General features: G+C 36.5%; 2 protein-coding genes across 2 annotated transcripts; one reads left to right on the plus strand and one right to left on the minus strand.

The window, feature by feature from the left end:
- Window positions 1–1,775: 1,775 nt before the first annotated feature.
- Window positions 1,776–5,847, minus strand: LOC110799799 (uncharacterized). The gene is made up of 3 exons (XM_022005069.2): window positions 5,601–5,847; window positions 3,826–5,075; window positions 1,776–2,122 (listed from the first exon to the last, which is right to left on the minus strand). Exons 2-3 carry the CDS (start codon window positions 5,040–5,042, stop codon window positions 2,113–2,115), a joined length of 1,227 nt encoding a protein of 408 aa, XP_021860761.1. The 5' UTR covers window positions 5,043–5,075; window positions 5,601–5,847; the 3' UTR covers window positions 1,776–2,112.
- Window positions 5,848–19,165: 13,318 nt separating this feature from the next.
- LOC110799808 (uncharacterized) lies at window positions 19,166–23,529 on the plus strand. The gene is made up of 3 exons (XM_022005078.2): window positions 19,166–19,594; window positions 19,908–20,029; window positions 23,111–23,529. The coding sequence occupies exons 1-3, from the start codon at window positions 19,291–19,293 to the stop codon at window positions 23,261–23,263; spliced, it is 579 nt and encodes a 192-aa protein (XP_021860770.1). The 5' UTR covers window positions 19,166–19,290; the 3' UTR covers window positions 23,264–23,529.
- The last annotated feature ends 302 nt before the right edge of the window (window positions 23,530–23,831 follow it).

The raw sequence follows: 23,831 nt of genomic DNA on the forward strand, positions 1-23,831 counted from the left end.
TGTACAATTGTGAATTTCAACGAAGTCATGTGGATTTAACATCACTTGTGTAAATTCATGTCATTTTAACACTATTATGATTTTCAGAATTGTTAGATCTTGAATTGGAATGATCATATATATGGCTACAATATGTTATTTGGTTACTGTCGTTGTTGTATTAAATTTAGTAAATAATAGTTTGGTTATTGCCATTGTTATATTAAATTCCGTCATTGATTATTTGGTTATTGTTGGTTTGTTTTTCGTTTCCTAGATGTGTTCTAGAAGAATTATGTTTTCTAGTATAAATATTGTCATTGTTTTTATAAATACTATCATTGAGGACAGGAGGAAGAATTTGTTGACTTGTCAACAAAAACACGAAAAGTGACCAAAGTACCCCGAGTATGAGCAAATATACACCCGCTGATTACCAGCGGCGTATCACGCCTCCTAAAGGCTAAAGCACATACAAAAGTTCGGAGTAATAGAACAAAGGTCTGTGAATATACCTTGCATAGTTACAACGAAATAATAGATCAGACCGTCGGAGCTTGTACAATTTTAGGGGAGAGAACAAGCGAGTTATGATAGCGTCATGCGTAAAGTAATTGACGTCAGAGGAAAGTTTGGGGGGTCCTTCCGCCCATTGTCTATATTTAGTAAGTTAAAAGTGTGTAAAATAAAATTAAACAAAAAAAACCATCCAAAACAGAAAAATATGTAGATTAAAAACCGGAGGGAGTACTTTGTATTCATAATACGAAGTATATTACGGAGTGGAGTAAATAAAAGCAAATATTGTACATAATCATGTTCCAGGTGCACAAAGTATCAGATCTTAGTGACCTCAAACCGGTTTAAGGAACTAACAACAATAAATGGTACTAGTCGTACCAGTAGTTAGAAGTTACATAGAAAACCCAATAATAACAACACTGCTAAACAAGCTTAATTCAACTCATGTCTCATATCAAGAACACGAGATATAATCAAACATATATATGTATTAATTAGCTACTGATGCTCAGACTACGGTGCACTAGCCACTGCTTGAGTTGAGATGCTGGGAAATGTGGAGAGTGGTAACTCAGGAGAAGGCGGTAGTTCAGGAAAATCCCCAGGAACTTGTGGCAGAATCGGCTGAGGCAACAAGGGATTGTATGGAACAGCAGGAGCAGGGTTCTCATCCACTGGATAATCAGGATTATCGGGATCATCAGGTACTTCGGTGTCAGGAACATCGGGAAGATCATCTGGGAGGCTTGTTTCGGTGAGATGACGAGCCACCACGTGGATCCGATGGTCACTCATCAATGATAATGCAATCAGAAAGACAGCCAACGCTAATGGCGAGTAAAGACGTTTGCAGCAAGGATAACCCATGATTTCGGATAAGCAGGAAAGTTGTTCAAGTTTGTTTTGTCAGAGCTGGGAATTTATAGATGAAGGATGTGAATGATGAAAAGAAGAAAAACTGTTGGTTGAGAAATTAGTATTGTCTTTGTTTCCTCCTATCAAGTGTTAATTAAATCTAACATGAAGAGGTAGATTTGACTTATTTCTCTCTTTCAACTTCTTTAACTTTCTGCTGTTTTCGCTGTCAGCACTCATTTTTGCGTCTCTTCTATCTACATTATTTGTCCAAAACTTGATTTTCTCATCTGTTAGGGATATATGAAGAAAAAATAAAGGTTGAGTTGGTGATGATCTAAAGAATAACCTGCCTCCGAAAGAAAATAATTACCTGCAAGGTTCTAACCTGATAACAACATCAACAAGGCAACAGAAACTACACGAACACGGTATTATAAAACATGAAAACACGGAAGATTGGTTTAAAACATGTCACTTTAATAACTGCTGTTACATACTTTGTAGTAGCGACTGATGCATATTACAATGTTGAACAGAGGAAGCTACACCAACTTGTACAGAAGCAATTCATCAAGCAGCTAAGTCAACAAGTTCTCACAGACAAGGCAGGCTGAGGCAGAGTAGAAATATCTCACATTCTCGCACAATATCAGCATTCTTGCTAACATCAAGAAGATAACCAGGATCCTCGGCATCTCTGGATCAAAAGGGTTCATGACTAGCAGTTAGCTAGCCACTCCAAGGATCCAGTCTTCAATCATCACTGATTACAAAAATAAGTAAGGTGGTTAAGGATATAGCACGTTAAGAACTAGATTTATATCCCACCTAGTGTTGGGAACTAAAAGTAAACTTAGGAATGTCAAAGAACTTGCGAAAGAACCATTGAGAGCTCATTTTACTTCAAAGTGAAGCATTCAAGTCAAACTACAACCAATTACAAAGTGATGAGCCAACGGATTGTAATTTTCGCCTTTTAAAGAGACAATTTAGCTTTTCGAACAGAAATAAATAAAATCAGGCATCATCTTGCAAGCTCGCAAACTTGTCTAAAGTCTTTTCTTTCAGCGTTTGCAGGAGAAGCAAACAATGCCAACATCAGAATGACACGAAAACACAGGACGTGGGAAATCTATGATAGCCCGATAATTTGATTTGCACAAGACATTCGCAAAGCATAGTAAACTTCATCTATTATATGTTGCATCCTCAATTTCCAATATTTAGTTACATTACAAAGACCACTCAGTACACAACGTTGTACATCAAAAAGGTAAAACCTATGAACAGAGAGTCAGAAACAATGAAAGGGTTGTTATCAGATTAGGAGCAAAGGATTTGAATCATTAATCTCAAGAAAGAACAGGCAAATTTCTGTACCCAAAACAGACAAGGCATGGATCAAAAGTTCAAAACATCACCCCAACTCCCCAACCAATATTGGCATAACTATTCAGATCACAGTCCAATCCAAACTTCATGAACTATTAAACTTTGCTTGTTTAGAATCTCACTGCAATGAAGGCTCACACTTTCACACCCTGGCGCAGGCCACAGGAGCGGAACCGAGGGGGTACAGGGGGTACAGCTGTATCCCCCCATTCCTCGGATTCGCAAAAATATTAACTGATAACAATTAAAAATACGGTATAACGGATAAACTGTTCAGGCACATTACAATTAATGAGTTCTATCTCAGTGGTAAAAGAGGCGCTAACTAACTTCTTTAAAGTTTGGAAGATGTGCGCGGTCCTGAGAACAAATCAGAAGTATAGCAAACATTTATGCTTTTACCCTCTTTAACTCTACAATTTCTAGCCACTGTAGTTCTAGGACTTTTATGCATGTAAACTGGACACGTATCCCGTTAAAAAAAAAAGTAAACTGGACAAGGAGAAGATATGGGAGCAAATCAATGATATGCAATCCATTCTGGGGTTATACAGACTTTTCACTGATATATGGAACCTATCTAGCTAGTTACACGAGTTTATTATTTTTTATTTTACATTGTTGCTGGAATGTGAAAACGTACAAAGCTGGAATATTTTTTTTGGCCCTAAATGTTATACTTGAACAAGAAGCAAAACGATTTTTTTTCCCAGTGATGTGTCTCTTAGAAATGTGGAACTTGTATTTGTACCACCATTATTAAAGTCCTAGATCCGCCAAAGCTTGAACATCCTCATACTCAAAAATCAAAATTGAGAACAGCAAAGCAATAAGCATCAGTGATGTCTAGAAAACACAAGCAGCCTTTATCTGAATTGCTACAATAACCAGCAATAGATTGAAACAATTCCTATAAGCAGGCCAGATCAATTCGAACAACAATATTATAAAGGAAACAAAACCAAATTTTTCAGAAAGTAGACAACTTTTTTCAGAACCAAAGACAGTATAGATGAAAACATTGATAAAGCATCCTAAGAAAGTAAGGACATCAACATGATTATTAGCTATTACCTTGGAGCAGGCATCAACTGAAGCTTTTCCTCTGAAAGATGATTCCCTCCTTCCAAATGTTGCTCATCCATTAGCAGAGCTTGCAAATCGCTACCATTTGCCAAGCTATTGAATTCAATTGACCTAGATGGAACAGTTGGATATTTGCGTTGACAAAAAGTCACCAGCCGTTTGACAGACTGCAGATATTTGCGGGTGGTTTCATCATTCATGACATGCGCAACACTATTGGTAAAGATTTTCTCCCGAGCAGAACGTTCGTGGATACCAACCATAGTAACCCCAATGGGCCATGGTGCATTTCCAATGGCCAGCTTAATGTAACAATCCACAGCAGTTCGGTAGTCTCTCTGCATACAGCAATCCACGACAAACATTAACGATTTCTTTATGTCATCTGGAAGAGCCCTCTTCCTGCAGCATTTGAACAATGGAGTCAAGTATCTCCCACACTGCTTGAAAGTGGCAACCGTCTGCTTTCCTTTTGCGGTCCGCCTCTCCAAATCCTGCATTTCATTTAATTCTTGTCTCCATTCATTCAACAGCCTCTTGAAGAATACCAAAATCTTATCCTCCTCACACAAATCCTCAAATTTTGCCTTCATGAGTTTAATGTCTTTATCAGCATCAACTCCGGAAGAGGCCCCATCCCCATTCAAGTCATCATCACCTTTACCTGTCTCTCCATCCTCTAAATCTTCACTTTTCCTCTTTCGGTCACTCATAATCCCAGTTTTCTGCCACTTCTTCAATTCAACAATATCTCGCAGAAAATCATTTGTCTGGCCTTCTGTCACGTCACTGTCAACCTCAAAGGTTCCCGTTTTCAGGACATTCTTATACCTGTCTAGACGGGCATGATCATCCTCTCCAAAAAGGGTAATGGGCTGTTTAAGGAGCCGAAGACGCCGAATCACTTCGTGTTTAGAGAGTTTTAGTTCATCAATACTATTCTGCTCATCCGTTGTTAAGGTTACAGTTTTAGTGGAGGAATCGGTATTAGGTTTGGTGGAGTAAATTAAATCAAGCAGCGATGCTGTGGACGCAGATGAGGAAGCAGAGGATTGTTGTTTTTCCTCAAGTTCACGTTTCTCCTCTTCACGGATCTTCTGGCGGCGCTTTTGCTCGATCTCAGAGCGTTTGAAGAATCGTTTCCCACCAGTCTCCTCAGATAGAGCCTGTCTCTTTTTCATAATCTCTTGTTTTAATAGGTCCATTTCTAGATTCTCTTACAATCTCTCTCTCGCAACCTATATATACACATGAAGAACCGCATCAATACCGCAGTATTACTCAAACCCCCCACACACTGGACATAAAAATCAAAGCAAAACAGAATCACAAAAATGTAGAGAACTCGATCATAGATACTGTCGCGACTAGCTCAAACGGTCTGATGTAATCGTATTAGCTCCAGGGCAGGCGCAGCCGCACAGGGAGAGATGAACGGTGATTGTCAGGAAAATCGAATCATACGAATTTCAAGTAGAATTATTAAGTGGTTATAGACTAATTAGACATAAAAAAAATACCAAAACAAACCCAACAAAATAGATTTAACAATTTGAAATCCATCATATCAAAGAAAAATCGAATCAGTAATCCTTATCAATCTTATGAGAATCATATCAAAAAGTATAATGCAAATTTCACAACATCAAAACAAAGCTAACAAATAACAGAATTGACACTATCATATCAGAAAATTACATTTTTGAATCAATAAAGAAACAAATAAAAATCAACAGAAAATTCAATAGAAAATAGAATATTACCAAGAATAGAAGCAGCGAGTGGTGGTTGGCAGAGGCGCCGCCGGCTAGAGGTGGTGAATGGTGATACAACTACAAGATGCTGCTTTTGTTGTTTGAGTAGTTAGGTTTTAGAAGGAGGAGGATGCGGGAGGATGCGGGAGGATGAACAGTGCGATTTGGTAGAGTTGAGTTCGAGGAGAGAGAAAATTCCTTATTTCCTTTGTTTATTGTTTTTTTGTTTTTAGGGTAATGAACTAATGATACAAGGTGCACTGCGTTATCTTCTTCTAAGAACTAATGATACAAGGTGCACTGCGTTACAAGTTGAACCGCCATCCAACTTGGTATTTTAATTAATGTAAAGTAAATTTATTTTAATTGTGAAGTAATAAGATATTTTATAAGTTAAATGTATTACTCCGAGTCCTATTATCCCAATTCAAAGTTACTTCCATTGTTTTTCATTACTACTTCCTTCATTTCTTTTTGTTGTATCCGTTTCTATTTTTGGACATACATTTTATCCTAAAATACCCTTGCATTTCTATCTAATTACCAACATACCTAAAGATTCTACCCATATTCCCACCTAAATTTCCCCACCCCTATTATTTAATTCTTTTCCCTTCCCCATATACCCACTCTCTCACCTCCTTTATCACCCATCATTATCACTCCTCTCTCTTACCTTATTTCTTTATTATTTTCTCTCTTCTTTTTTTTATTATAATCTCTTACATACAATCATTTTTCTTACACCTAATCATTACACTTATACCAATACAAACTAAGATTCCAATTTTCTTAAAAACTCCCCACTTTCTGAAATGGATACATCAAAAAGAAATGGAGGGAGTAGTTGTTAGACCGTGCTTTAACGCGCACGGTCCCCCAAGGTATAAAAATATATTATGTAAATAGTTTTGCGTAAAAGACGGGTGCTTAAAAATTAATGGAAAATGAAAAAATATCGTCAATGCTTAAAGCAATATGCTTAATTATAAATTAGACTTGGACAAAACACACACAAATACGTTGATAATGTAGGTTTTTTGATAATTTAGAGGCACATTAGCAACTCAAAAGGTGTACGAGTATTTCTTAAGAACATGAGCTTCTAAACTCATTTATGTTCCTCTAGAAAACCCCCCAACCGAAAGACCTATAGTTATGTTAAGATTACAAAAACAATTTAAAGTTTGCTTGCGAAAGGCATATGCGTAGCCACTCTTGAGAATTTCCTGCGATTCAATAAAAAATAAAAATACGTTTTATCTCTCATTTATCTTATATGGTACGCTATATTAAAACTTAAATACGCTCGATTATGACAAACAAATCTATAACATTTACATTTGTTTTTGCCCTCACATCTCATTAATAAAGCTCTATTTCTATCACCTCACCCGACGGGAGCTTCCTTTTTATCACCTCACTCAAGAGGACCGGCTTAAAAACCAATTAAACATTGAAATTAAATATGGAAACCATGAATTTATTAATGTTATTTCTGTATTTATTAGAGATATATTGCAAATGACAATGGAATAATCTATACCTAGTCGTATTTAAAAAGGAAAACCATAGATTATTTAACAGCAACTTTTCGGTGAGACCGCCTTACGGCGCGTGTAGAAAAGACCGGGTGAGACAACCACGCGCGCGTGGCCTCACGCGCGGTATAAATACAAATTTTTTTCTCTCTCCTCTCATTTTCTGCAAACGCTGAACCTCATCTCCTCTCCTCTCATCGTTCTCTCTGCAACCGAATCTCTCCTTTGCCTCAAAATCTCCTCCACCAAGAAGATCGAATCGCCAAAGCACCTACACCATGGCCGTCATCTGGCGCGGCCGAAACGGCGGTCATTCTCTCTCCTCCTCTCCTCTCAACGTGCAAAGATTTCTTCCTCGCCGGAGAGGACACCATCACCATCATCATACTTGTCGCCGCCGCCGACCTTTATCCCTCTTCGAACTGTCGAAATCACCGGCGATCTCCATTGTCAAGGTATCTAAATAAGTATGCTAGACTTTTTAATTTGGATTATGATTTTAGGTTTTTTATTTAGGTTATTTTAATTTTGATTGAATTTTTTTAAAATTGTGCTGAATTAATAATTTGCATTTTGGCTAGATCGTGTTCTTGGAACTAATCAATTGTGCTGAATTTAGGGTTTTTTATTTTAGAATTTTCATTTGCCTCTGAGTCGTTGCGGTGGTTGTGGTTTTAAATTTGAATTCGTTGATTGAATTTGATGTTGCCATGGTTTCTTCAGTCTCGCCACCCATCACTGGTGGATTCACTTCCACCGTGCTACCAAATAGACTGGATGCTGCCACCAGAGATCTTGGCGAATTAGGCGGCGGTGAAGGAGTCGGAGTGAGGAATGGAGTCACAAGCCTCGATGTATTTGTATTTCTGTGGATTGCAAAAGAATATGTACTCTAATAGTTTTTTTGTATAGATTTTTCTTTTAGTTATATTTTTTTTATATCTAGTTATGAAATACACTGTTTTAGTTACGAAATATACTGTTTTAGTTACCTTTTTGCATTTTTTTTTCTTTTAGTTCGGTAATTATTAGTGTCTTTGATGTCAGTTTTCTAAATTTGTGAGATTCGATTTAATAGACGAACTTATACACTTATACCGTTGTACGTAACCTTGCAGAGAGAAGGAGGGGTTCGCCTCTCAATGTCAATCAAACAATTGATGTAAACATCACACACTTGTCATTCACAATTAGAGGAATTCTGATACTACTCAAAAAATCCTATGTAACTACAACTTCTCAAATCGTAACTAATACTAAAAAAATCTTAACTAAAACTTCAAAAATCTTAACTAAAATTCAAAAAAAATTAACTAAAACGCAAAGTAACGAAACTAAATCCACTGAAATCTTAACTAAAGCTCAAAAAAATTAACTAATACTGAATTTTTTATAACTAAAAATATGTAATTTGAACTTAATTTTTTTTTTGAAATCCTAACTCTTCCAAAACCATAACTAAAACTCGGAAAATCTTAATTTGTTACATTGCTTTAACTAAATTGTTTTATTGCTTAATCAATTGGTTCTATTGCTTTAACTAAATCGTTTCATTGGTTAACTAATCTGTTCCATTACTTAACTTATTGGATTTCAAACTTAACTAATTGAATTTCAGGCTTAACTAATTAGTTTCATTGTTTTAACTAAATCGTTCCATTGCTTAACTATTTGGTTTTATTGGTTAACTAATTGGTTTTATTTCTTAACTAATTGAAATTCAAACTTAACTAATTCATTCAATTGCTTAACTAATTGAATTTCAGGCTTAACTAATTGGTTTCATCGATTTAACTAAATCGTTCTACTGCTTAACTAATTAGTTCCATTACTTAACTAATTGGATTTCAAACTTAACTAATTGAATTTCATGCTTAACTAATTAGTTTCATTGTTTTAACTAAATCGTTCCATTGCTTAACTATTTGGTTTCATTGGTTAACTAATTGGTTTTATTTCTTAACTAATTGAAATTCAAACTTAACTAATTGGTTCAATTGCTTAACTAATTGAATTCCAGGCTTAACTAATTGGTTTCATTGCTTTAACTAAATCATTCAATTGCTTAAATGAAATGTTCAATTACTTAACTAATTGAAATTCAAACTTAACTAATTCATTCAATTGCTTAACTAATTGAATTTAGGCTTAACTAATTGGTTTCATTGATTTAATTAAATCGTTCTATTGCTTAACTAATTAGTTCAACTACTTAACTAATTGAATTTCAAACTTAACTAATTGAATTTCAGGCTTAACTAATTAGTTTCATTATTTTAACTAAATCGTTCCATTGTTTAACTAATTGGTTTCATTGCTCAACTATTAAGTTCCATTACTTGACTAATTGAATTTCAGATTTAACTAATTAGTTCTGGTGCTTAACTAATTGATTTTATTGCTTAACTAATTTGTTCGGTAGCTTAACTAATTGAATTCAAAGCTCAACTAATTGGTTTTATTGCTTAACTAATTGATTTTCGACTTAACAAATAGTTTCTTTATATCTGTAAACTTATTTGTTTTATCACTTAACTAATTGGCCTAAGTGCTTAAATAATTGGCTTCAATGCTTTAATTTGTTCGATTGTTTAACTAATTGAATTTCACGAAATCGTAACTAAAACTCAAAAAATCTTAACTAAAATCCAGAAATTTAATCTTAAATAAAAATAATTTATTCTTAACTAAATATAACAAATGTGTAACTAAAATAAACGTATTCATAAGTAAAACCTATTTAACCATGACTAATATAAATGAAACAAAATTGTTACAATACAAACAGTCAAACATGGATATTAATTACATTTCTTTGCAATTTTAAAATACAATTTATTACTAAACCATTTTATTTATTAACTAAATATAACCACCAGGAAAGAAGAGCCACCAGCACAACCACCACAAGAACATTTCATAACTAAATATGCCAAAAGTATAACTAAAATGGTATAATTATTCACTAAAACCAATTTATTCATTACTAATATAATTAAAACAAAATTGAATTACATTTACAATTCATATCGAAAATCATATTAGAAGCGAGGAAAAAATGAAAATGAATTGGAGCTGCCACCATGCCGGCCGCACAATTGTTCTTCCTTCGCTTGCAGCCACCGCCACCAGCGCAGCCATGGACCACCAGTCCACCACAGTTCATTCTAGTGCAATAACCGGCGGCGAATTTGTTGCCTCTGTTCCTTAGGTGGAGCATGATCTATTTCTCTGCTTGTGTAAAGACATGACAGCGATAACCACAAACACCTGAATCGCATAGCCACTTGCGAAGCCTTTGTGCCGCGTCGCCGGTCATCTCTTCGATCGGAAGAAACAGCAATACAGAATCGTCGGTCTTCTCGTCGTCTCCTCTATTCATCCACATCTCTTCCATGATTTCACCGGAAAATTAACAAAATAAATTTAAAAAACTCAAAAATAAACAAATCGCAGTAGTTCCTCTTCTCAATAACTAAATGAATTTCTTCTAAAAACGTCGATCTCTTACCCGCAGGTGGTAGCCAAAAACGTCGATCTCTTACTCTCTTGCCTCTGCCTCGACCCGCGCAAGGCCACCACAAGCTCGCCACCACCGCAAGGTTTCGGTCGCCGGAATCTATGTCGCCTCCCATATTGAATACTCATCGAAAGAGCCACAGACTAGGAGAGAGAATGGCGAGGAGTTTTTAGGAGAGAGAATGGCGAGGAGTTTTAGGAGAGAGAATGGCAGACTGATTTTAATTTGAGGAGAGAGAATAATGAATTAGGGTTTGGGATGGGTAAATCATGTTTTTAAATGATCCGAAAATAAAAATCCGTGACCCGTATCCATGGTTAATGACCCGCGAATATAACCAGTATAAGGTGGTCTTATAGGAAAGACCGCCTTATACAAAAGTTTGTAATTATTTAAAGCCATGTGGCATCTCATTATTAGAAGTCATGTGACATCTCTCCTATCATCCATCATTTTTTTTTTTCAAATATTCTTCATTGTTTCTATGTTTTACAACTTCTAATGTCTCTTCCACTCCATTTTCCTTATTCAACATCAAGTTATTAATAGTGTACTATACTCATTAGTCTCTTCCACTCCACCCCTTTAACATCCAATATTTATTCAACTTTATAGTTTTTATATATTTTATATTTTTCCAACCTTCAAATACATCTATTTAATTCATCCGTTAGCAAAAATCATAAGTACTCACTAATTAAAACTTCAAAAGACATCTGAGCAACCACTATACAACCGTCCGTTCTTTAAACGGGCTCAAAAACTAGTTAGTTTTTACACAACACACGCTAGAGCAAGCATAACACGGGGTGCATGATGCCCAAGAAACTAAAATCTAATTAATCTAATTTAACAAAATTGGAGCACTTTTCATTGTTAAGGAATTGAAGAAAACAAAAATCTTTAAACATTTTCCAAAACAAGGAATTAACCCCAATTTCAGGGTTTCAAAAAGACAATAAAAGTATTTACTAACTAATTTTCGACGAAATCTAGAAGGTGGACCATGGTGCACAGTGAGCATGGTGCAACTTAAGAACACTAGGATATTATTAAAAGAACATCTGGTTACGTAAAAAGAGCATAAATATATTTTTTATTTATATTTTTAGTAAATAGTGAAAATAATTTATTTCCTCTGTTCTTATTTACATGACACAATGGGGTTTTAGACAATATTCACACAAGCAACTTTGACTTCCTTTTGTAGTTTATACATAAGTAAAAACATAGTCGTGCGGGGTCTTATTAGATTCGTATCAGTAAATATTATTTAAATATCAATTTCTTATATTTTTTCCGATCCACAATTAGAGATATCAATGTTTGAAATCGTGCATTGGCAAACGTGCCTAAATAATTGTGTCATTTAAAAAAGAACGGATGAAGTATTATTTTTTATAACAAAAAAGTGAAATATTATAATGCATGTTCTTTTGTCGTAGTGTCGTGTTCTTTTGCTTATGCACATATGTTTTTTTGGTGCACCATGCTCACTGTGCACCATGGTCCATAATCCACGGATTGAATTTTCGAGCCTTATTTACAGCATATTCAATAATATTTGCTAGAATTGTGTAAAATAGAATACATTGTATTTTGAAGCTTTCATTTTCAACGAACCCTTTATTGAATGTCCCTAGATCATATTGGAGGATGGAGGATCATACGACTTGTTTCAGCTCCTCTTCAATATTGCTACAACTTTTGCATACACTTTTAGCATGGAAGAATAGAGGTTGTAATGAAAGAACGATCAACCTATTACAACTTCCATCCATCCTCATCCTTATTGTGCTAGGAGAAACTGCACACAATGCTTTGGTGGCCTCGTCTACAACATCTGACCTCACCGTCTTCACGAGCTTTGCCAGTGTACCAAAATCCAAAACCCTCATGTAAGTTAATATGAGCATTCATTCTTCCATCATAGTTGTGTTTCATTATACGCTGTTGTGTGTTGTATTGTATATAGAGCTGCATCCTACAATAAATATGCACAATTACATGTATTGAACTAAAAACCTGACCTGCTTCCGAACAACTGGATTGTTTTGGCTGGTTTTTCCAACAATCCATGCAGCAAGTTCCCTTACATCTAGCTCGACATTGTGAAGCTGTCGTATGGCAGCAGCAAGACCCCCTAAGTTTTCCCAAATCTGTTAAATAATGATGAAATTAAAGGATCTTAAAACATCTAACTGTAATATAGTTAATAATACACTACCGCTGATTATCAGAGATATATAATATTGACAACAACCTGTAGCAGAATAGCATACAAACATTGATGACCCCTAAGTTTGCCCAAATCTGTTAAATAATGATGAAATTAAGATTGTCGTGAGCTCGTAACCAATAACACTAAAACAATTTCATGTTGTTGTAATAAAGAGTCATGTGCCAAATCGTGTTGTTGTCCTTCTAGTCGGCCATTTATAGTGTTGCTAGATCGCATTTGATTTATAAGTACTTAAGCCCCTAAAACGACTACAAATTTATTAACTTGGAATAAACTACCCACACACTTACTCATATGATACGCATAAAAACTTGTTAAAGATAATGCTCGTGCTAATATAACTTTCGTATCAAAAGGGCCTGAAGTGTTAATTAACTTCCCGCACAAAATGATGACACCATGCTAGTATGTCATAATGAAGTTAATACTTCCCTCCTTGTCTCTGATTTTATCCTTCCCAATCATGAATGGGATCTTTCCAAACTAGCAACTATGGTTCCCCCTTCTATAGTCTTGAAAATCCAAGGTCTCCCTATTCCTATTTCTAATATAGCTGATACCCCAATCTGGGGGGCTACTTCATCCGGGGACTTTTCTGTTAAATCTGCCTCTTGGTTAGCTCATGGGTTGGATCCCGTTCCTCAAAAATGGAACCACACCTGGATCTGGAATTTAGACATTCCACCTAAGATTGCCGTCTTCTTATGGCAAATATGCCACAAAAGTATTCCAGTTCGTGACACCTTGCATAAAAGGAATATTCTTCCCTTCGATGTGTGTCCTCTATGTGAAACCTATATTGAAACTATTAATCATTTATTTATGCAATGCCCTTCGGCCAAACTAGTATGGAACCTGCCTTTAACTAAGAAATGGCTCGATTACTACCCAGTCTCACATGATTTACTCGACAACATAAATTACCTCAAAAATTACTCTTCTTCCATATGCAAATTCTCCTTCCTCATATGGTCGCTCTGGAAAGAAAGGAACAATTGTATCTTCAAAAACACTTCCTTTAACCCCTATAGAGTGTTCCACCAAGCCAGCTCGGTTACCATGAATGGCAATGTCGTCTCCTTCTAGACCATCACCAGCTCAAGGGCACTCCTTTCACCCCTCATTCCTCCCTCTCCTCCTTCCCCCCTGATTTTGGTTCGCTGGCACCCCCCTCCACCAGGTTACTTCAAACTCAATTTTGACGGCTCCAGTAAAACTACTTCAGCAGCAGCAGGTATTATCATCCGCAACAGTGCAGGCAACCCGGTCTCGGCCTGTACTTTTAATCTTGGTCACACTCAGGCGTTCATGGCTGAAGCTATCGCCCTCCACAAGGGTCTCCAAGAAGCTCGTCGGCTCAACATTTCTCACATTCAGATCGAAGGTGATAATCTTCTTGTCATCAATTCTATCAAGGGAAAGTACACTCCTCCGTGGAAAATTCATAACATCATTCAGGACATTAAGCATCTCCTCGCCTTCTTCGACACTTGGAAAATTAATCATGTTTTCAGAGAAGCCAACTCAGCAGCAGATTGGATAGCAAATGTCGGTCACATCATTGTAGGGAAAATGTATTTAGATCCTAAAGCTAGTCCTCGTTTATCTTCCATTATTTGTAATGACTACTCAGGAGTGACTCTCGTGCGGAGAGGCTCCTAAGTATATTCTCCTTATCTTTCAAAAAAAAAAAATGCTAGTATGTCATAAGATCTACATAATTAAGTACCATCGCTTGTCTAAATGCATATATTCCTTTTAAGTTTCATGATTGAAAATAATCTATCACCGGTCAAATGTTGTTAACGTCATTTGAAGTGCATATAATAAACATGTTTATTCGCTTAGAATACGAATGATGTATGTTAAATGCTAACAATTATGAGGATGTCGTGCAATCTCACATATGAATATAGTTTGGTTAACTATGTTCATGATCTTATATGCTCTAAAACAAGATCGAAAGAATTAAAAAGCCGGTATGTTTGAAATAAGCAAAAAATCGACATCACATATCAAATGTGAAGTATGGAAACCAATTATAAAATGTATGGATGTGATTAGTAGCTTCGGGGAAAATAAATGTCGTTAAGGGAACTCCACTGTGAAGCGTAGCAGTCCATAAGAAGAGTTGGTGTGATAAGTAGCTTTGGGTAAAATAAATGTCGTTAAGGGCACTCCATTGTGAAGCGTAGCATTGAACAAAATGTATGGATGTGATCAGTAGCTTTGGGGAAAATAAATGCCGTAAGGGCACTCCACTGTGAAGCGTAGAAGTCCATAAGAAGAGTTGGTGTGATCAGTAGCTTTGGGGAATATAAATGTCGTTAAAGGCACTCCACTGTGAAGTGTAGCATTCAACGAAATGTATGGATGTGATCAGTAGGTTTGGGAAAAATAAATGCCGTAAAGGGCACTCCACTGTGAAGCGTATCCAACGAAACGTATGGATGTGATCAGTAACTTTGGGGAAAATAAATGCCGTAAGGGCACTCCAGTGTGAAGCGTGACAGTCCATAAGAGTTGGTGTGATCAGTAGCTTTGGGGAAAATAAATGTCGTTAAGGGGACTCCACTGTGAAGCGTAGCAATCCATAAGAAGTATTGATAAAATGAAAATATGAAATATTGTGTTGAAAAAAGACCGGTAAGGCATATGAATGCGAAAATAGCTAGCATGACACATCAATGTCAAAGTGTAACACCAATTTGGCATAAATAGCCGGTATATATAAAAATGTAGAATCGAAGCAGCGTAAATAGCCGGTATGAAAAAGTCGCCCAAGGCGGCATAAATAGTCGGCCCGTGAAAAATGCAAAGTTTTCACAAGTCCATTCAAGATAATCAGTCTAAAAAGTGTGTATCGTAACTAAAACCATAGCGGCCAGATCTAAAGATGGCCATAATGTCATAATAAAATTAGTAGTGTATATCTTGGTGGCAAAAACATAGTAATATGTCAAGGCAATCAAGGGGGCTAATCGTCCTAAAAAATCAAGGGGGCTAGTCATCCTTAAAAATCAAGGGAGCTAGTCGTCCTAAAAAATCAAGGGGGCTAGTCGTCCTAAACAACCAAGGGGGCTATTCGTCCTAAAAAAACAAAGGGGGCTAATCGTCTTAAAAAAGCAAGGGGGCTAGTCGGTCGCTCTGAAAGATCAAGGGGGTTAGTCTTCCTAAAAAATCGAAGGGGTTAGTCGTCCTAAAAAATCAAAGGGGCCAATCGGCCAGAACAAGCAAAATAAATTATTATTTTTATATGCATATCTTCGACTCATGAGCAGGTGATATCAGTTCTGAAGCGGTTTCAAATATCAACACAGAATCAAGATACCCGCCCATTCTACGAACCTCTGCAGATAAAAGGGCTAGTTGTATGGGGTGAATACTTTTTCAGAGCAAGCACAACAGTATAAGGCGGTTGTACTTACTCTGGGGGGCTAGTTGTACGGGATACTCCCGTAGCCCAACTTTATACTAGAATATCATATTCTAGAGTTATGGGCCCAACGAGCAATAAATGCCAAAGCCCAATCTATGACCTAATAATCAATCAAACCCCTATAAATGCTCATTTATGGATGAAGGTAAACAAGATTTCTACACTCTCTACCCCTCCTCTCTCTACTCTATCTCTTTATGATATATCACTAATGTTGGGCTTTGGAGGTCCTGATCCGGAAAACCTCCCCCAGTTGGGGTTTACTTTGCAGGAACTCACCTTCACGTTCAAGATACGAAGAACCGACCACACCACAAGTTCCTACACTGGAACAAAAAGTATTCCCTTCTCGCACGTGATAGAAATTTTTCTTTCCACCCATTGAAATTATTCCATACTTGATCATGAATAACTTGAAAAAAAACCTTTTTATACCTTCCCACGAATGTTGTTGTAGACACTAAAAATTTGTCGTGTATTACAATTTAAATAAATTAATCAATTTGGACCGATATCATAATATTAATCCATTTTAATTAATTTAGCCCACCCAAATTAAATATCCGAATTACTCAAATACAATTTGGATCATATATTTTTGGGCTAGATCATATTGTTAGCCCAAAATAAACAAACCGTGTGGACCAGGTTAAAGACTCTCAAGTCACAAAATGGGCCCGAGCCTAAACCTATCAAGTCCAGTAAAGGAGATTTCATCTCCTATAAATACTACTCGTCTACTTCAGTGGCGGGGATCAGAAATTCATTATTCTCAAGAGTCCATAAATTCTCTAGGAATTCTCTCTGAAAGTAGTCAATAAACACATCAAATTTGTGTCGACTGCTTAGCCAAACTCAAACTCAGGTTGACATCATCAGACGACTGTCACCCTAAACTCAAACTCAGGTTGACATCATCAGACGACTGTCACCCTAAACTCAAACTCAGGTTGACATCATCAGACGACTGTCATCCTAAACCCAAACTCAGGTTGACGTCATCAGACGACTGTCACCCTAAACTCAAACTCAGGTTGACGTCATCAAACGACTGTCACCCTAAAACCAAATACAGGTGTCACACACGTGTCATCGTCAGCTGCGGAACAGAATCAGAGGACTTAGTTTATTTTTTGTAAACTGTCAGTTACAGAGATTGTACCCAAACATTCAAATATCAATAAAATTACTTTGTCACATTATTTTCTATCTTATTTACCTAGACTAGAAAATTTGTGTAAACAATTGTATTCGAAGATGTTTTTCGTGCTTAATTACATCCGTAAAGGATAACTTGAGATTTATGTAGTTCTTAATGAAATTTATTTAATTTAAAGTACATGTCAAAATCACACGGTTGTATACTGAATATTATGTAGTCCGTAGTCAAGTTGTGCATATCTTTTTCTTTTTTTTTTAAATTTAAATAAAAAATACAGTATTTTTTTTGTTCTATTACGAGGAGTTCTCACCGCCTTCGGCGAGTGAACTAATCTCCTGCGAGAGTTTGCATGGAAATCTCGATGGACAACATTTCTACCACATGAGATTTTACAAACTCAAGACTCGAACCCGACTTTTCAGTTAAGGAGATCAGCAAGAGATCCGCTTAACCACCCACGCCAAAATCCAAACCCATTTGGTTAAATAAAAAGGAAATTTTGTGAAACACTACCTTAATGTTTTGACGTTTTGTGAATTACTACCTTATAAAAACTTTTTTATATTTTCCTACCTTATAAGTTTGATATGTTTTAGTAACACTACCTTGTAACAGAAAACGTTAAATCTCTCCGTTTGTGAGCCCCACCCCAACGACTTTATTTCATTTCTCTTTCTTCTTTCTCAAGCTCTGTTCTATACTTCTCTTTCTCAATCTTTGTCTTCTCAAATCTCAATCCTCTTCCTTGAAGTCCCCTCTCAAATGGCCAGCCAACAATAACATAAGGTATAATCAAATAGACTTTTCATTTGTCATCACTTGGAGGACGAATTTTCTTCTCTGTTTTCATTTGGTTTATGATTTTGCATTTTATATTTCTTTTTACACGAAGGGGGTACTTTGAACTTTTGATTGACAAGACCTGAGGCACCTCTCTATTCCTCAAAAATAAGCTATCGGATACTAAATTATTAGACGTAAATAAAACTATTGAAGTTCATTGGTTTTGTCAATAACAAAACACAAAAAAGGGTGTTCCACATATTTCAAACTGATTGAAGTGGAGTAGCTCAATTGGATGCGGGTTTTTGATTAAAGTGTAAAAGTCCAGGACACTCTACTGTTGATTACTGCTCAATTGGATGCGGTTGTTAATTCACTCTCAGTCTCGATAGATTGCAATTAAAATAGTGGGAGCAGAAATACGCAACTAGTGCATTTTGTTTTTCATGTTAATGTGGGGGGTATAGTATGCTTTTAAATCGGTGCACTGCTTTGTTATTTTGGAGTATGATATGACTGGTATAGTATGCTTTGTTAAGCGTTTCATACAACAGCATGTCGAGATTCGAGAATGAGATTACTAAAGGAATATTGAGAGGGGATTTCAAGGAAGAGGATGAGAGGATAAAGATCGAGAAAGATAAGTAAAGAATAGAGATTGAGAAAAAGAAAAGAGAAATGGAATAAAGTCGTTGGAATGGGGTCCACAAACGGAGAGATTTAACGGTTTCTGTTACAAGATAGTGTTACTAAAACATATCAAACTTATAAGGTAGGAAAATATAAAAAAGTTTTTATAAGGTAGTAATTCACAAAACGTCCAAACATTAAGGTAGTGTTTCACAAAATTTCCAAATAAAAATACAGTATGTCACTTGATTAAACGCCAATCAAAGATATTGACAGGGGCGGAGCTCGAAATATTGCGGTGAACCAGGGTTTTAACAGTAAAAGTTGTAAAACCCCCAACTTTAGACGAGCTGAACACAAGGTAGAAGACGACTCAACAAAAATGGGGTTTGGAACCCTAAGATCTCTGATTCGTCCCCTTTCAAGAGCAATTTCAACCCATTCTTCAACTGCAATTACTCCATCATCATCATCGTCGGTGTCTGCTCAATTTCTCTCCAAATTTCTATCTTCTAAGCATCAACAACAATTACCAGCTTTTGGACACTTCATTTCTCGCTCTATTCATCTGGAATCTCTCTCCTCCCTCGCCTACAAACCTTTCGACCCGTTAACCAATCCCCGCTTCCCCAAACGCCGCCCTAGTGACAAGTCCGGCCGCAAGCGCTCTAGCCTCCGCCCCACTGGTGAGTTTCTTTCCTTTTCCTCTTAATTTTTGGAAAATGTGTTGAATTTGATTAGGGTTTTTGATTTTTGAGATCGGTTTGATTCGATTTTGGTTTCATTTCTTGTCGAATGTTGCATTGAAAGATGGGTAATTTGATTAATACGAGGTGACATTATTTTTAGATAGGTTGTTTGATTAGTTGAATATTGCTTTATTAGTTGATTGATTTGATGTGTATTAGATAAAAGTTGCGCTATTTGATACATTTTGCTAATGAAGTATTGTTTAATTTTTTTTTTTTTGGGATGGGGATTGTTTGGTATGTAATGTAGGGCCATATGCTTGGGTTAAGCATGTACCTGGGGAGGCTATTCCACCAAGTCAACCCAATGAAGGGAGTGTCAAGTTGAGGAATGAGAAGAAACGCCGAAGGCAGCGCCGTGAATTTATCAAGGTATGGTGATTAAGTAGTCTGTTGCTTGTTTGCACTTTCTTTATACTGTTAGAAGGTTATTAAGATGTGAAATCGTTTGTCAATGATTGAGAAGTAATGATACAGTATGAGTGAGGCTGAAGGATCCTCCCAGTAGAAAATTTGAAGTGCAAGCATAAGCCATTCATGCCGAACTGTCAGTTGACATCCTTGTAAAGGTCCCGCATGCAAGAACCATACTGAAGCTTGGAAGACCAACTTGTAGCATAACAAGACCAATTTTGAAACTTGTTGCGAGAAACTTTCTTGTACAACAGCAATGTTGTTTAGGCATTATAACTTCTTCCTGTATAGACACAAGATATACGAGTCCAACTCTTGGATCTTGAACCCATTTTTATTGAGAATTCAACAAGTTTTGACTAGTAATAGATAGCCCTTTTAGTTAGTTGGAAACTTGGAATCTAGTGACTTATTCATTATGAATTGGAGTAGAAATTGGACTTACACGCATAGTTGTTTGATTCAATATATAGATAGTGAAGTTCCATTTAGAACAGTCATTTGGTGTTTTGGATGGATTTACCATTGCTGATGAGCGGGTGAACTAAGAATGTTGATTTAAGATTTAGCTGGTTATGGTTTTGACAATGCTTTAATATATTTACCTCCAAGTATGCAACCTCTAGGTTTACATCTGCATCTCAAATTCTTCTGGTTATTGTCACCACTAGGAGTTTAGAAACCTTTTCAAAGTCTTTCTCCTTCATCATGTGGTTTGTAGTCTTGGAGCAATCCTTAGAGTTAAATTTTTACTTCGTATTAGATGGTGGTCATGTGATGGTTGTCTACTTCCACTTGTCCTGCCATCATAGTAGTGACTAGTGAGTTAGGTTTAGTCTAGGAACTAAATTGAATGAGATACTTTGATAGGGTAAGATCTTAACTGGATGGAAATTTGAGACAGTGTCTTGAGAGTTGAGACCAAGGTGGATGCTCTCGCTCTAAAATAGACCATGTCACCTTATACGTTTGATGATTAATTAGATTATGGCCTTGAATTTATAATCAAGGGCCATACCTTGTGGGAAAGATGGAACGACAGTTTTGACTGTGTTAGAAAGTGATAGGTTGATATGGATGATTTGGAATATAATTGCTTGCTTAGCTGTGAGGCATTTTTTTCCTCTCTTCTTGGAAAGGCAGTTGCAAGTAGGTAATGAGATAAAGTGAGATCGACTACGTCTGCGATAAGAAGTCTCTTTGTCCTTTGATTTTAATTTTCTGGTTCCATTTAAGTGTTGACAAGTTGTCCGTTTATTGCAATGGAAAACTCTCTTCATGTAGGATGCCTCTGGAGAATCTAGACCACTAGTAATTTTCAAAGAGCTGCTTTGGTTTTTGTTTGTAGTGGATGGATTTCATGCACTGTTATGAGGAGGGGGGGGGGGGGGGACAATTGCAAATTCTGAGCTTCATTGGAGATTCATGGATGTTTAGTATAAAATTAGTATTTGTTGGATATTATCCTTGCATTTGCCAAGAATTTTGAAAGAAATGCAGAGTACTCTTTTCCTAGCCCCCTTTTGAAGAAAGTTTCCTCTTTAAATTTATAGTTTTTAATTTCTCCTGTTTGCTCTAAGGTTCTTGGTAGCTAGCACAAAATGTGCTGTACGCTTCAAATTTTTTATATTTTATATTTTTCTGTGTACGCCCCACTTTATGATTTTGATTACTTCGTACCCAAGGAGAAAATAAAGTATTTCTAATAAATAGTTGGGATTATGAATTCGAACTTGTGAAAGTTATTTCTGACCAACAGTTTGGGTTCATGAATCTGAAAGTAAGTGAAAGCTAAGCTAAGGATTTTCGTGCTGGAAGCCCAAAGTTGTCGTGGATTCGTGAGACAAATTCATAGCTAAAATTGGATATATTGGTATGGGGAGTACTGAGCTTCATTTTGATTTGTGGCAGTGGGAGGTTGAGCATTTGCAAATTTGTCTCTCAGGCACGTACCTTGTGCTGATATTAAGTTGTGCATCCAATCAAAACCAAGGCCAGAATCGCCAATTTACTTGGTTTGAAGACCTTATCGAACAAAAGCCAGCCCTAGATGAGATTGGTCATCATTAATCTGGCCTTGACTGGAGTCGAACTAGTTTGGATCAAAATCTGTCATAATTTCACGCTTCTACATAAGGTGCATAAACATAACTATAGATGTCTTTAGAGATATTGCAAACTCGTGGATAGGGGTTGTTAGATTTTGGTTTCAATTCACAACTTGAACTAAGTTTAATAAAAATCGCCGGGTTATAGGTTACAAATTTAAGGACCTTAAGAGAAAAGAGTGTGTTTTCAGTGAGTGAGAGTGAGGAAGACCTCTGCCACTTAAATCTTGTATAGTGAGAACGAATTGCTCCTTGAAAGTTGAAACGTAATTCTATGTAGTTCAATTTGATACTGGTCAGACCAGAAATTTGTATTTGGATTAAACAGAGTCAGAACTAAGATTGTTGAAGTTTGTGGACCAAGGACAAGATCCAAATATATTTGGTGTAGGTTCAGTCTAGAGTCTAGACTGACCTGCCTGATCTGATTTCTACATGTGGTTGGAGTTTGAGCACCCTGGCCTATGAGGCTATGATGTTCTCTTTTTTGTCTTCTTCTATATGTCAACAGTCTGTGATCTTTGAATGATGTAAATTCAATGCTGTAGCATATGATTGGAGCTCAGTGTAATGGAGTTTGCCAGCAATTATGGCTTGAGCAAAGAGTGATGATAAATGGGCATTTGCGTGTAGGCTATTGTAATCATGGTAAAAGTGACATATGCTCCATTTTGTAGTTTTATTCGTAGTTGTTTATAACAAGAAATTCAGCTTGGGGAAAGCATGACATGCATTAGATAATGTTATAGTAGTATCTGATAAATAGGCCCAGTTAAGATGATTAGGAATCAACAAACTTCCTCCCTGCTTGTTGTATACTTGGTACGTGCTATGGTGAATCTCCAGGCTGAGGTTGCTTGTTGCTGTTTTCTGGTTTTCTATTCTGCATATTGAGAACTAATAGCTGTGTGCTTCATACATAATTTTGCAGTCTGAAAAGAAGAAGCGAAAGGTTGAAGTGCAGGAGGCAAATCGTAAGAAAAGAGAGAAGAGGATTGAACGTAAGATGGAAGCAGTTGCCAGAGACAGGGATTGGGCTCACAGACTTGCAGAGCTGCAACGACTTGAGGCACAGAATAATTAAACAACTGCCTAACTGAGACCTCTTCTGCCTTTTGCTTGTTAAAACTGAGAGCCACAGATTGAACTTTTTTGTGCAACTATTGTTGTTACACTCAGCTATATGTTACCCATAAGACTGTTAACCCTCCTTTCCATTCCTTTCATGTTTTCCTTTCAGTAGTAGACCATAGAGTTGCTAGATGTTGTTTCTACCTGGCATATGCACTTTGTTCAATATTCTTGTCTTTTAAATAATACTTGACGTAGAGTTGATTTTTCTTACTCTAACACGCGACTTGCAAAAAAATCATGTACGAAATCAATTTAGCAGCTCATGTTATGGCTCACTTTAGCCCACTACACGAGTGTGGATAGGGGGTTGTCCAAGCATAGTGAAGGTATGTGATTGCGCCTGATTGCTGTTTACTTAATGATGAACCAGTGGCCGGAGCCAAATCCATTGAGTTATTCTTACTTACATTTATCTTCTAAGACATGCTGATTTTTAGTGAGTGCATACATTACAATGAAACATATGTTCACAAATGAAACCAAAGATAATGTCAAAATGGCAGCTGCATAAAACAAAA

Source organism: Spinacia oleracea, chromosome 4, assembly GCF_020520425.1.
Source record: "Spinacia oleracea cultivar Varoflay chromosome 4, BTI_SOV_V1, whole genome shotgun sequence".
Taxonomy (NCBI): domain Eukaryota; kingdom Viridiplantae; phylum Streptophyta; class Magnoliopsida; order Caryophyllales; family Amaranthaceae; genus Spinacia; species Spinacia oleracea.

Excerpts from the sequence above, each read along its gene's own strand:
- LOC110799799 (XM_022005069.2), bottom strand. The coding sequence starts at position 5,042 with ATGGACCTATTAAAACAAGAGATTATGAAAAAGAGACAGGCTCTATCT.
- LOC110799808 (XM_022005078.2), top strand. The coding sequence starts at position 19,291 with ATGGGGTTTGGAACCCTAAGATCTCTGATTCGTCCCCTTTCAAGAGCA. Across the intron at positions 19,595-19,907 it reads CTCTAGCCTCCGCCCCACTG|GGCCATATGCTTGGGTTAAG; the intron begins GTGAGTTTCTTT and ends TATGTAATGTAG. Across the intron at positions 20,030-23,110 it reads AGCGCCGTGAATTTATCAAG|TCTGAAAAGAAGAAGCGAAA; the intron begins GTATGGTGATTA and ends ATAATTTTGCAG.